This window comes from Peromyscus leucopus, chromosome 7 (genome assembly GCF_004664715.2).
Source record: "Peromyscus leucopus breed LL Stock chromosome 7, UCI_PerLeu_2.1, whole genome shotgun sequence".
Classification (NCBI taxonomy): domain Eukaryota; kingdom Metazoa; phylum Chordata; class Mammalia; order Rodentia; family Cricetidae; genus Peromyscus; species Peromyscus leucopus.
In genome coordinates, this window is record NC_051069.1 from 112,148,992 (window position 1) to 112,163,707 (window position 14,716).

General features: G+C 43.7%; 1 protein-coding gene across 5 annotated transcripts in view; it reads left to right on the plus strand.

The window, feature by feature from the left end:
* Positions 1-14,716, plus strand: part of Lars2 (leucyl-tRNA synthetase 2, mitochondrial) — a 107,929-nt gene that overhangs the window by 72,508 nt on the left and 20,705 nt on the right. For 4 of the 5 annotated variants that reach the window (XM_028890485.2, XM_028890487.2, XM_037208075.1 and 1 more), the window contains 3 exons: positions 364-647; positions 2,288-2,386; positions 6,798-6,935. In XM_028890485.2, the coding sequence (XP_028746318.1) occupies positions 364-647; positions 2,288-2,386; positions 6,798-6,935 (521 nt within the window). The remainder of the gene's footprint in view (positions 1-363; positions 648-2,287; positions 2,387-6,797; positions 6,936-14,716) is intronic. The other variant, XM_028890488.2, reaches the window with a different exon arrangement.

Below are 14,716 nucleotides of genomic sequence, written 5' to 3' on the forward strand. Positions count from 1 at the left end.
AAAATTTGGAGGTAGAGCTGTAGAAATGGCTCAACAGTTGAGAATATTGTTCTTCCAGGTGACTCAGGTTCAATACCCAGCACCCACATAACAGCTCACAACCATCTGTAACTCCAGTTCCAGGATCTATCACCCTTCTTCTGACCTCCATAGGCATCGGGCACAAATGTGATGCACAGACATACATGAAGATAAATACTAGAAGAACAGAAATGCATCCAGGGCTCAGGGGAGTCCTGATGTGGTCCTGCCCAGAACCAGACCCTTATGAGAGTCATGAATTGATGCAGTGGTTACAGGGTGCTGAGCAGGGGCAGAGATTTTCTTACAGTTGTCTCTCATCTCAGTTGTCTCTCATCTCAGTTCACAGGTATGACCCGGCAGGATGCCTTTCTAGCCCTGACTGAGAAAGCCCGTAGGATGAGAGTGGGTGGAGACGTGACAAGTGATAAACTGAAAGACTGGCTGATCTCAAGGCAGCGCTACTGGGGCACACCGATCCCCATTGTCCACTGCCCGTCCTGTGGCCCCGTGCCTGTGCCGCTGGAAGACTTGCCTGTGACTTTGCCCAGCATCACGTCTTTCACTGGCAGAGGAGGCTCCCCACTGGCCTCAGCTTTGGAGTGGGTGAACTGTCCCTGCCCAAGGTGAGGAGCCAGAGCCAGCACCTTGAGGTATCTAGGACACCCTCCTCTCACTGGGTGCTAAATGTTGCCTTCTTTACGGGCCTAAAGGGGATATCAAAGGTGTTTTGGAACCTTTGAGACAGCAGTCTAGAACCTGGCCCTGAAACACTGAGTCAATAGAGGGAAGACCATAGGTTTTCATTATATTGCACTGTCTGTCATTTCTATTCCACAGACTTTCCTCATAGTAAGAAAGGGTGTTTCTCTCCTGCCATGTTCCCAGTACAGAGCCTCTGATAGCCATGGAGGTCTTAGTACCAATCATGGAGTACAGGAGAGACAGCCTGTGTGTTCATTCTTTACTTTACTGAAATACACCAGCTTTCTTTCCTTTCTCCTCATTTTGAAGTAGGATTGGGTTTTTCTAAGATCAGTAGAGTTCTTCTAGTGTGATTTTTATGATGCTGTTATCAGCTGACTCAACAACAATAACAGACATCAAGCCATGTTTTTCCTCTTTCCCTTTGTAAAGGAGTGCTCACATTCAGTACAGCATTGCAGCCTTGTGTGGTAATATGGCTTCTTAATAGAACCACAGAATTTCTGAAGGGCAAAGCCCAGGCCTCAGAGTTGACCTCACTCTCTGAGTGAATTTGATGAGCATCCAGGGCTGTGAGCAACCAAGCAGGACAGCACAGAGATATAGACAGTAACCTTGGGACCAGCAGCTGAGGCTTCTTCATATATTTACTTTTGAGTTCTAAGGCCTTTGAAACCTCACTACTCTCCTGCACAGTAGGGTTTGGGGTAGTCTGTTTCATAATTCCCTGGTGTTCTGGGAACCTGATGAGATAGCATCTGTGACACCTTTGGCCTAGTTCTACTGCACCCAGACCAACCTGGTGACCTTGTGCCCATCATCTGCCCAAGCGCCTCTTCCTTACAAATGTGGGCTTGGTATCAGTGATATTATCTAGTTGTCTTCAAGCCCAAGGAGACATTAATTGAAGTGAGCATGATGAGTGCCAGCCAGATGTGATTGCTTCTGGGTAGTGGGCCTCTTTTTTCCTTAGCGTTTTCGCAGGTTGGGCAAGGAAGAGAAGGTGCCTTTCTCTTGCAGTTACTTCCCAAACTATTGTCTGTGGTCAAAAACAAGATTCAATCCAAAAAAGACCTGGCTTTACTTTAGAGAATCACTGTGGAGATTGGCACCCCTCTCTGGGGACACACAGGATTCCCTAGGAACTTCTCTGACAACTTCTGCCCTGAGGGACCCCACCATACCCAGGCCTCCTGATAAAAGTGCAGTTGAGGCCTGGTTTGATCATCTCACCTGAGGTGGGGGTGGGAGACCTGATTCCTTCTGTAATGTTCATAAAGCCAATGTGGACTACTTAACAAATATGGGATGTAAAATGCAACCCTTCTTTTCATTTTTAAATTGAAAATAGACTCAAGCTCTTGTGTGCTTAGTGAATGGAAGGTTCCTCTGTTCCTCTTGGAGACTCCATCCCTCTTCTCCTAGCTCTCCTAGAGTACTCTCACTCAAACTTATGCTGCTTGAAGTGAAATATTAGGAGGCCCAACACCTCAGAAGGACAGCTGGTGGGAAACTGCACTGAAATCTAGAAAAAAAACAATTGATAAATTTCTTTTCTCAGGTGCAAGAGATTAGCTAGGAGAGAGACGGACACCATGGATACCTTTGTGGACTCTGCGTGGTACTACTTCAGATACACTGACCCTCACAACACTCATAGGTAATGTCCCTACTGTGTGACAGATAGCACTTTGCTTCCTCCACGAAGCAAAACCAAGATGGAATTAGATATGCAAGGGAGGTGCTAGGGACATGCCTGAGAGGATAGAGAGAGGAGCTGAGCTGGCAGAGAGAATACCCACATCATATGTATGTATAGCTGGTACCCAGAGACAGAATTCAGAGGAGCCCTGGACCACAGCAAAGCTCCAGATACCTCAGTAAGTCCTGTGGAAAGAATGCCCAGTATACATGTCCATTTAGAACACAGGGTGGGCAGATGAGCCCTTGTACTGATGCCCTCCTTTTCTTCTCTTAGAAGTAACTGGATACCAAGGCTGGACCAGAGTAGTTTGTTCCATAGACACAGTGGTGGATATTGTTGGTCAGCTGTGCACCTCATGCCAGGCTCTCAGCTTGGGGAATCTTAGGGACAGAGCCTTTGCCTAGCATGGAAAAGCCTGGGGTTCCATCCCTAATACCAGAGGTGAAGGCTTTTTTTAAAGTATGTTAAGTTATTATTAATTTAGATTTCTTAGCCTAGTAAATTTCAACTATAATACAGATAAAAAAACAGCTAAAGGAAGAAGATGTGAACAACCTGCACTTATGGGACTGGAGGGATGCCTGGTCATGGACTGCAGGAAGACAGGGCAAAGTATTGAGGAGAGCTAAACAGCTTAGACTCTTACCATACAAGATCAATAAATCTCCTGAATTAGAAATCAATAACAAATACAAACATTTTTAAATAATTAAAGTAAAAGTAGAACCCAAAAGTGTTGGCACATGTGTATAATCCCAGAAGTCAGGAGGCAGGAACAAGAAAACCAAGAATTCAGAGCCAACCAGGGCTTCACAAAACCCTTTGTCAAAAAAAAAAAAAAAAAAAAGTGACTAGATTGGCCAGATATGGTGATGTCTGTAGGAGGAAGTTTCTGTCCCACCAGAAGCTCCCAAATAACCACACCAAGGCTTATATTAATTGGAAATGCTCGGCCAATAGCTCAGGCTTAGTACTAGCTAACTTTTTTTTTTTTTTCTGAGACAAGATTTCATGTAGTTTTGGTGCCTGTCCTGGATCTCACTCTGTAGACCAGGCTGGCCTTGAACTCACAGAGATCCACCTGGCTCTGCCTCCCGAGTGCTGGGATAAAAGGGTGTGTGCCACTGCCACCCAGCTATTAGCTAACTCTTACATTAATGTTAACTTGTATCTCTTACCTATGCTTTGCTACATGGGTTGGTACCTTTTCTCAGTATGCCCACCTTGCTTCTCTCTGTGTCTACTGGTGACTCCTCTCACTCTTCCCTTCTTCCTCCCAGCATTCTCAGTTTGGCTCTCCCACCTAACCTTACCCTGTTCAGCTATTGGCCAGCCAACTTCTTTATTAAACCAATCTTCTGTGAGTATCTGTATGCTATGAGTGTGTTGCTTTGATTGGTTAATAAATAAAACACTGATTGGCCAGTAGCCAGGCAGTAAGTATAGGCAGGACAAAGAGAGAGGAAAATTCTGAGAAGTGGAAGGCTGAGTCAGGAGATGCCTTGAGAAGTATGATGTAAAGTACCAGTAAGCCACAAGCCACGTGGCAAGGTATAGATTTATAGAAATGGGTTAATTTAAGATATAAGAACTAAATAGCAAGAAGCCTGAGCCATTAGGCCAAACAGTTTAAATAATATAAGCATCTGGGCGTTTATTTGGGTCTGAGTGGCTGCAGGCCTGGAGATAACTCCAGCTACACCAATCGCAGTAACATATATTCATACAGTGTAAAGGAATATTCTACAGATATCTTTAATCCCAGTACTCAGGAGTCAGAGACAGATGGGTATGTATGAGTTCAAGGTCATTTGTTCTACATAGTGAGTTCCAGGCCTCTATCTAGTACAGAGTGAGACCCTGACTTTAAATTAAAAAGTGCCAAGTTTCAGGCCTGGGGTTCAGGGAGAACTGAGACTAAGACTACTCTTTTTCATAATATACTTTCAAGTGCTGTTTGATTTTTCAGCTCTGTTTGTTTCTTTGACGAGGCAGAAACAAAAAAAAAAGAGCAGTAAGTAACCAAGCAGAGCTGGAATGAGAGCTAACCGAAACTGTTCCAGAACCAGGAAAACCTTGACAGGTTGCTCTTGAGCATGGTAGAAATGTCCTGGAACTGTATTGTCCACATATGAAAGGCTTCCATTCTGGGCGTGGTGGTACATGCCTGTAGTTCCAGTACCGGAGGTTGAGGCAGGGTGGTGTAAATTCAGGGGATCTTGTTCTACGGAATGGCATCTTATGTTGAAAATAGGCAAAGAAAGTACTCCCTATCCTAGACTAGCAGCAGAGTGGCATATTTCTGTTTAAACAAATGCTCAAGCCACATTCTGAATAGCAGAGTTATGGCTCCATGATTTGTGTTCATTTCAGAAAGGAGTGGGATCCTGAGTAAGTGGAAGGATACAAGGAGACCGGGAACTTCAGAGCAGCTCTGTGTGAGCCATAGAGGAGTGTGAAGGAGGCTTTGCCTTTCTTGGCTGCTTCCCAGCTGTCCTGAGCCCTGCATGGCTCCTCTGTGAACAGCACAGGGATTCACACCTCTCCTGGCATGCTGTGCCTAGATTCAGCAGAGAGGTGTCCTAGGTAGAACGTAAACTGAACACTTATCCTCATTTATCCCAAACTTGTTTGTTAGATAAATACCAAACTTAACTTTGGCTTTACTATTGTGTGAAACAGCAAGTTGAATTTATTTACTTACTTTTAATTTTTTTAATTTGAGACAGGACTTCACTGTGTAGCCTTGAATGTCCTGGAACTTAGCATGTAGACCAGGCTGGTCTTGAATTTGGAGATCAGCCTGCCTCTGTTTTCCAAGTTTTGGGGTTAAAGGTCTATGCCCAGCAGTGTTGAATTTCTTTAAGAAACCATTGTAATTGGAGGTTTATTTGTTTGTTTGTTTGGTGATTTGGGTGGCTTTGTTTTGCTTTTTTCTTATTTTTAATTTTATGAGATGCTGGCACAGTAGTAACTGCAAAAGTGCCCTGTGCTGACCTGCCACCTGCAGTCTCTGTCCAGTCTCAGAACTGGCCAGCCAAGAGCACACTAGGGGAAAATACTTTGCGGCACTGGGGAGAAAACTCTGAAATTTTGAAACCAGGGATCACAGACCCTCCAAAGCAAAAGTTCCTGATAAGTATTGGATCTCTGGTTATTGCCAATGCAGTAAACCAGTGAAATAAGCCAAATCAAACCAAATTAATAAGACCAGATTTAATAAACAGAGCAAAGCAATTCTCAGATGACTCTTGGAAAGGCAGGAGAGAAATCACATGGCAGGGCTGGCGACCGGGTCTTAAATACCCTGTAGTCATGGTCTCGAGCATCCCCCAGGGAGGAGCTGACCCTTGGCAGGCTTTCTGAGGGGTGGGGTCTGGAATGGGAGGAGTGAGACCAGAGTGGAGATTCCCAACAGTTCCCTTGGTTGACTTAACAAAGGGTTGCCTTGGGAACAGAGAGGTCTGTTCCCAGCCACAATGTTCCCAAGGCAGCAGCCAGCAAATAGAAGACCTGGAGAGTCCTTCCTCTCTGTGTACGTTAGGAGTAGGAAGAAGCTTGACCTTTGGTAAAACCCTGTTGGTCAAGAAGTAGTAGATGAGGAAGTGACTGGAATATTTTGACAGGCCCCATATTAGTTTCATTCCTTCAGTAAACCGTATTTGAACTCTTGCTGCCCATTTCAAAGCACTTTTAAAAATAAGACTGAATTTCTGTTTTAGAATGAGCATTTACTACCATGCTTTCTATTATAAATGCTACTATTGCCCTCTATTGGTGAGAATTAAAATTTCTATTGTCTAGTCATAATAAAAATTAAAGCTAACTATTCACATAAGCATCCCTTGGAGATGTCTTGTTGCCGGTATCTTTTTCTTTTGTTCTTGTTTTATTACAAAAATTACTGGTTTGGTTTTTTTTGTTTGTTTGTTTGTTGGGTTGGTTTTGTTTTTTGGTTTTTTGAGACAGGGTTTCTCTGAATAGCGCTGGCTGTCCTGGAACTCACTGTGTAGACCAGGCTGGCCTTGAACTCAGAGATCCGACTGCCTCTGCCTCTGAGTACTGGGATTAAAGGTGTGCACCACCATCTTTACTACCGGCTCAAAAATTACATCTTTATTACATTTATTTATTGTGTGTGTGAATGTGCATGTGCCACAAGCCATGCATAGAGGTAAGTGGATGACTCGTAGATCCAGTCAACACTGGTTCTTTTCTCACTTATTGTATATGTTTTTCTCTTATTAAAAGAAAGCCACTGTTTTTTCTGACATTAATTCTTTTCAAGGCATATGCAGATTACAGTAGTCTAGTTTATGCAGTGTGGCAGATAAGGTTTTTAGATGCCCATTTATTTTTCTCCTAGTCCTTTCAGCCCAGCACTGGCAGACTTCTGGATGCCCGTGGATTTGTACATCGGAGGAAAAGAGCATGCTGTCATGCACTTGTTCTATGCAAGATTTTTTAGTCATTTTTGCCATGACCAAAAGATGGTAAAGCACAGGTGAGCATTTGTTTCTGGTTTTTTTTAACTTTCTTTTTAATTATTCTTTGTGTCTTTCACATCATGCATCTTGATCCTATTCATGTCCTGTCCTGTGTATCCGCCCTCTGCCCTTGCAGTCCCCCTCCCCAATAAATTTTTTTTTTTTAGATTCATTTATTTATTTTGCATACAGCATTTATGATTACAGGTCAGAAGAGGGCACCAGATCTCATTACAGATGGTTTTGAGCCACCATGTGGTTGCTGGGAATTGAACTCAGGACCTCTGGAACAGCAGTCAGTGTTCTTAACCTCTGAGCCATCTCTCCAGCCCCCTAATAAAATTTAAGAGAAAAAAAGAAAAGAAAAAAAGGAAAAAAAAAAATCTCGTCATGGAAGCTTTGACATAGTGAGTAAATGCAGTAAACCCTTTTGTCCATATATCTTTACTTGTAAATGTTCACTGCAAAGATTCATTGGTTGGTTAGAGGCCTCTGGTTTCTGCTACACTATTGATGCTGGACCCTCACTGGAACTCCTCTTGGCTATCCTGCTGGTGCCCTGTGCTGTGGAGATCCTGGAGCTTTGGGTGTGCAGGACCGGTCCCTTCACATACTCCAGCAGTTACAGATGGGGTGGACAATGGGGTGGGCCAACCTATAACCCTGGTTCTGGGCCTGGTAGCGACAGGGTTGTTCAGCCTGTCAGCTCTCCCTTGTCCTCACCACCAGGGTGAGCTCTCCTGCATTGCCCTGGCATGTTCAGCCCTTGCAGTGATAAGTGAGGGGTGGGGCAGTTCTCCTGCCTTCATGCCCTTAGGGTCAGCTCTCCCACACCTACATCAGCAGAGCCAGCCCTACTGTACTGTCCAGAGTAGGGGCCATTGTCCTGAATGCTGGGAGCAGATGAGGGGCAGGGCTAGCTCTCCTGCTCTATGACCTCAGGACCAGCTCTCCCACCTGCCTCGGGTTGATGGGGGGTATGGGAAGGAGAGGACAGGGACATCTCTCTCCTGCCCATGCCACCACATAACAGGTGAATAATGGGACAGCTCTTCTGTGCTCACAGTATTGGCGCTGGCTTGCCCACACCTCTGCCAATGGGGTTGGCTCTATTGTGCTGCCCATGCAAGGTTCAGGGCCTGCACAAGTAAACGTTTGTAGTACTTTGCAAAAGAATTCTGTTTACAAGCAGTGACTGGAAACAGGTATCTGTTCTGAATCAAAGTAAATATGTGTGTAAAAAAAATTCTGCTTTTCAGATATACTTTAGAAGCCATCGTAGGCCTTTACAATGTAAGGTCATTTATACAACAAACCTCTTAATCATTTGTGTTAGGTTTCAAATCTGAGACAAATGGCTGACGTGCCTCTTTAACGTATCAAAGTAGACCTTGCTGCTATGTTCTTCCTGCCTTCCCTCAGTCCCTGCCTGTTACAGAGCCCTCCTGGCTGGCATACCACCACACCCCACACACTCCTCAGCCCAGGGAGCTGGGCTGCTCTTCCCTATATAATCTGACCATTTTGGTTACCCACTCTTTTTTGTACCTTTGGGCCTCCTAGCTCCTGCATCTGGTTTACTCCCCCCACCCCCATGGGACAACTCAGTCTGGTAATGTCTACTCTGGACTCTCACAAATGTCTCTGCCCCTGGCTGTGCTCTCCCACCTGTCTATAACAAACTTTCTCCTCCACCATACCAGGAACAGTCATGTTCCTTTCCTTTTTTTTATTTCCTTTTTTCATTCAGTTTGGTGTGGAATGTTTTGGGCTTACATGAAATCCAGCTTTCAGTGCATCTGATTTTTGCTTGTGAATGAAAGAGGAGTGTTGTGATGTTATGTGGCTTTTTGTAGTAACTCACACATTTGTCACTCCATAAATTGTGCTTCTAAGCTTGGCTGAATCCTTCCCTTATGTCACCCTGATACTTGTGTATCAGAGCAGAAGGGAGCATTGTAAATCCGTTGATTTTTTTTTTTCCTGTTGGCCTATAATGTTCCTCATAACATTCAAAAGATGTGTGAAAGGGTGGCATACTTTTGTAGTCCTAGAACTCAGGGGGCAAAGGCAGGAGGATGGCTACAAGCTTGAGGCCGGCCAAGGCTGTATAGTAAATTTTAGATCATATAGAGAAACTATCTCAAAGATATATGTACATGCTTTTCCTTCATGGAATATGTTTAATATATTATTACAATACATTTGGGAATCTGAAGCAAGAAGATCCTGAGTTAAAGCCAGCTTGGCCTACATAGAAAGACCCCTTCTCTAAGAACCAAAAAAAATAAAAAGTAAAATGGACATCCATGCTTCCAAGGTCAATATGGGAAGTAAAATGTTATATTACTGATATACCAAGGTGTACACAAGATGCCCCTTCCCAGTCACATCACCCCTTTCCCACCACCCCTCCCCCAGATAACTCCTGTAGAACATTTTTGATTACTTATTTTCTTTACACATGTATCACTTCTGACATTATTGCATTTATTATTGTTGTATGTGTGTATGATTGTGGGGGTGCTTGTGTCACAGCATGCAGAGGTCAAATGACAAGTCTGTGGAATCAGTTCTCTCTTTCCACCTTTAGGTCATGAGGCTTGTATGAGAAGCACCTTTATCTACAGAGCCATCCCACTGCCCAATTCTACTTCTCTGTGTCTTTTAAAACAACATACATGGTTTGGCTTTTCTGCATTTGACCCTTCAGTGATTAGAATTATATTACACATATTCTATAATACTTCCCTCACCCAACATGTTTTGAGGTTCAGCATGGTTGATACATGGAACTACCTGAGTGGCATTCCAATGTATGGACTGGAATTTCCATTGCAGAACTTGGGTGATATAGCCATGGCTGCACAGTAGCTCTCCACCTTTGAAAATTTTTCATGTAATCCTTTTTCATTGTATATATTGCAAATATTTCCTTATTCTTGGCTTATCTTTTGCTTATGGCATCTTTCAATGAGCAGAAATCCTTAATCTAATATAATAAAACTTAATACTTGGGTTTGAAGATGGGGTTCAGTGGTAGAGTACTTGCTTAGTATGTACTTGACCCTGGATTCAATCCCCAACACCACAATAAAATAAAATAAAAATTAATCTTCCCCTTGTGACTATTGCTTCTCATACCTCCGTTCCATCATTGAGCAACTTGGACCTCTTTCCACTGATCTTTGGTGTCCTCACCATAAGTCAGTGTATTACATCCACTAGAGTCTGCTGGTGGGATCGCTATTCATCTACTGGTGGCTTGCTGTAAGTTGTCACGTTCCCTAGATAGAGATCCCTACCCTGGTGATAGAATCTCTACTCCATACATTAGTGGCTTGCTCACTGTTGTGCTGGTTAGTTATTTATAGCCTTTGTTATTTTAATATACAAATCTTGATGTCCTTTGAGGAAAGTCCTCTTCTTTGTCCTTCTTCAAGAGAATTTGGCTTTTATCACACCCTTGTTTTTCTTTATCAGTTTTGGACTCATCCTGTCAAATTTCAGGGCTGGGCATGTTTTTTTGGTATTGTACTGGAACTGTGTTTGCCAGTGCCTTTCCTCACCATCCCTCCTGCCATCTCTAATCTTAACATCTGAAATAATCTTTTTGTCTGAAATGTATCCTTCAGTATGTCTTTTTGTTTCCTTTATTAATGGTCCATGTATTTGTTCTTTTCTCTAAAAGTTCATTTCAACTTTATATTTTCAAACATCTTTTTACTTATCTGAATATTAAACTGAATATATACTGAATATTAAACTTAGAGCTTCATGTGCACTAAACATTGAACTATAATGAGCTCCTTTTTCAGCCCTAAACATCATCTATAGATGACTCCTCCTTAACACAGGGCTCTGAGCTAGCACTAACCCTCAGCCTCAGCTGATTTTCCTTGTTGCAATGGGCCGGGTGTGGTGGTGCATGCCTATAATCCCAGCACACTGAAAGCAGAAGCAGGTGGATTTCTGTGAGTTTGAGGCCAGCCTGGTCTATATAGTGAGTTCTAACCCAGCCAGGGATACATAGTAAGATGGGAGTCTGGTCTACAAACGTTCATGGTTCCCTTTGAGTGACATCTCTCTGTTTGCTATGAACACACCCTCATTGTCTTTGGCACTTTGAAGTTCATTTGCTTTCTATAGGTGTGGACTTCTTTATTCTGATTTGGATTTGGGACTTCTTAATGGTCTCTTCTTCATCCCATCTGTAATGATTTAAGTGGTGGAAGGCATCTTGGCAATTGAACCCAAGGAACACCACAAAGTCACACCATGCAACAAATCTCATGTGAGAGGTTTATTGGCGGGGGTGGGAGTATGTAGAGGCTGCCTCTGAGCGAAGGTGGAAGGGAAAGAGGATGGGGAGAGAAGGCACTTGCTTTTTATAAGGGGATATAGTACATGTCCATAGGGAGGATATGTGACAGGAATGTGTCTCTGTTAGGACGGATCTCTGCCTCCTGGGTGATAGAATTAAAAGTGTGTGCCATCACTGCCTGACCTCTATGTCTAATTTAGTGGTTGGCTCTGTCCTCTGATCCCTAGACAAGCTTTATTGGGGTACACGGTATATCACCACAGCTTGGCCTTGAACTCAGAGATCCATCTGCCTCTGCCTCCCAAGTGCTGGGATTAAGGGCATGCGCCACCATGCCCTTAAATGTATCTTAAGGATCAGTCAGTCCTAACACTGAAATCTTGGGTCAACAGCTATATATGTATTTTCTTTCTTTTCCTAATTTTTTAACTGGGAGTGGTGGCACATGGCAGCACTTGGGACAGAGGCAGGTGAATCTCTGAGTTCTAGGCCATCCAGGGCTGCATAGTGAGAACCTATTTAAAATGCTTTTATTACATTAGTTAGTTTATGTGTGAACGCATGTGGGTGGGTGTGTGCTTGCCGCAGTGTATATATGGAGCTCAGAAGACGACTTGCAGGTGTTGGTTCTCTTCTTTCACCATGTGGGTCCCAGCGATTGAATTTGCCACCTCAGGCTTGGTGGCAAGTGTCTTTACTTACTGAGCCATCTTGTCTATCCCTATTTTAAAATCTCGGATAGATAAAAACGTATGACTTAGGCACATGCCACTACTTGGAGGGCAAAGGCAAGAGGATTAGCCTTGTCTCAAACAAAAGATTATCTATCTATTACTTTCAGATTATCTGTAAAGCAGACAGAAATTAAGCTTCATTAGAATGAGGTGCTGGGAGCTCCGCCTTAGCCCATTCTGCCAGCTCTAGAGTTAGAGCTCTACTGTACAAAAAAAAATGCTGCATGTAATTGAGTGCTGAAACTGGCTTTCTGCTCCTTACCCCAGAGACCTTGATGTGTGAAAAACAACTAACTTGCATCAGAAAGACACTGAACGTATTGATGTCACTGGGCCCCATCAGATAATTAGTTAAAATGCTTGTGGTTTCGGTTATGTAACTCAGTCTACTTTGCATTTTGTGTCTGTGGAAACAGATTTGCCATTTGTAAATTGTGTCCTGCTACTGTCACAGTCTCATGGAAATTTTTGTATGTGTTTGTGTTTTTATTTTATTTATTTATTTTAAAAACTGACCATCTGGCCCAGGCCAGCCTGGAACTCTTACTCATCCTCTCTCAGGGCTGGGATTGTTTATAGGTGTGCACCACCACACCCAACTCAGGTTTTTGCAGTGATTACATAATAATAATGTTGTTGTTGTTGTTGTTATTATTATTATTATTATTATTATTATTTTGAGACAGGGTTTCTCTGTGTAAACAGCACTGGCTGTCCTGGAACTCGCTTTGTAGACTAGGCTGGCCTGGAACTCACAGAGATCCACCTGCCTCCACCTACCAAGTACTGGGATTAAAGGCATGCACTATCACAGCCTGGCCATAATAATTTTTAAAAACTATCATTTACAGTATGTAGTCTGCAAAAGGGAGACCCAGGGAGGCTTCTGGTAATTCTGGGTGAGGCTGGCCTCAACTTGGTTTCTTTCTTGTTCTGCATAAGCAGCCACCTGGCCCAGTCAGGGGAGTGGGCAGCTAAATCTGTCCAGGTCTTCAGTTTTCATAGAAATGATACCTGTTTTAGCCTGTCAATCTATGCTTGGAGTTTCTTGAGCTTGCTTCCCCTCTTCCTTCTTTCTGTCCTTTAGAGGTAGGACAAAGGTGGCCCTCAATGCCTAGCAGGTATCAGTTATTCTAATTTCTGAAATTAGTGGAGGAGCCTGGACTAACCTGGAAATGGTGAAGATTCCAGCACTTGTCTTCCTGCTTACACAGACTATGCTTCAGTGTAGATGAAAATAATCTGCCCCAGGGGTGCAGTTGAAGTGGTCAGGAGACAACTGAGGCAGAAGAATCAGAGCTTTTCAGGTAGAGAGGTCCAACACGGTGGCCAGTTCTGACAGCCTTCACTGGCAATATAGAGTTTCAGATTTTCACTTTTACAAGTCTTTTCTGTGCAGTCACTGAGATTAATGAACAATGCAGTTGCTTATGCTGGTTTATCCCTGAGTACCATCTGTTGGGCAAGTGAGTGAATGAACATATGGAGATACTATGCTAGTTGTGAATCTGAGTAATGAACTTGGTGATGTGCTGTCATCTCCAAGACTGGGTTCCAAGTCCAGCAGCATCCCTTATCTCTGTGTCCCTTGCACCTTCTGTCACCTAGTGCCCCTGTCTTATGATATTGGTGCTTATTTATGAGCATGTCTTACGTGGCCTGTTGGAGACTGTAAGCACGCCAGTTCATTGCAGACTGCTCTGCCCAGTCATCATGCAAATAGTATTGAATGAATAAGTAAGTGAATCCCTATGAAGGCAGGCGTGACCTCCCTCAGCCACAGAATGAGATCCAGATGCTTTCATCCCTGTGCGGCCTTCCCTACAGTCCTGTAAGAGCAGGAGGGTGGCAAGGATCCCTGGGTCTGGGAAGGGCCCTCCTCTGTGACATCCCTGTGAGCACGCAGGTACTCCTGCTGACCTGTGCTCCAGTGTGAAGTAGATACCTCCCAGCAGACCCCCTTACACAACCATGGCATCCAGTGCCTCCCCTTCATCCTCCTCTTGCTTCCTTTATCTTTTGCCTCCACTTTGCCTCACCCTGCCATGTTGTCCCTACCTCTGCTGCTGGGAAGTTTCTTCATTCATTGAAACAAGCTTAATTTAGTTCAAACCCATTAATATTATTCAATACTTATTGTGAGGTAGGCACCAAAGTTGTCTTCAAGGACTTTCTTGCTGCTCCTTGGAGGGAGGCAATTGGCAGGTCAATCACTGGCCTGAACACAAAATAGTGTTTCCTGTCCACCACTTACAGTTACTGGTACCACATAACACAGCGACCACGAGAAAGCTGAGGAGGCTAACAGGCATCCCAAGGGTGCTGGCTCTGTAGTGGGGCTGGAAGCATCAGTTTGGGGAACAATGTTGATAAGGAAGTAGAAGTATGTTGTCTGGGCAACTCTTGGAAGGAACAGAGGAAGGGAGAGAGGACATTCTTGATGGCAATTGGGTGGGATTTGGAAGAAGGCACTCCAAACACGGCCACATTCTTTTTCTTCCTTATACTTGGGAGGGGTCTGGTACAGTTTGGGTCACTGGTGGCAAACAAACTAACTTCCCACCAATTACAACTCAGTGCCCAGTTCTGCACCAGGCCATAGAAGGCACCCAGTAAATACATGTTGAATGGATAGATGATACACTTTCCATAATAACTCTGAATCTTCTAGTACAATTGTACTTGTACTTAGATTAAATTTAGTGTCTGTTCTCATTTCTGAATTAGAGGGGGAGCCTGG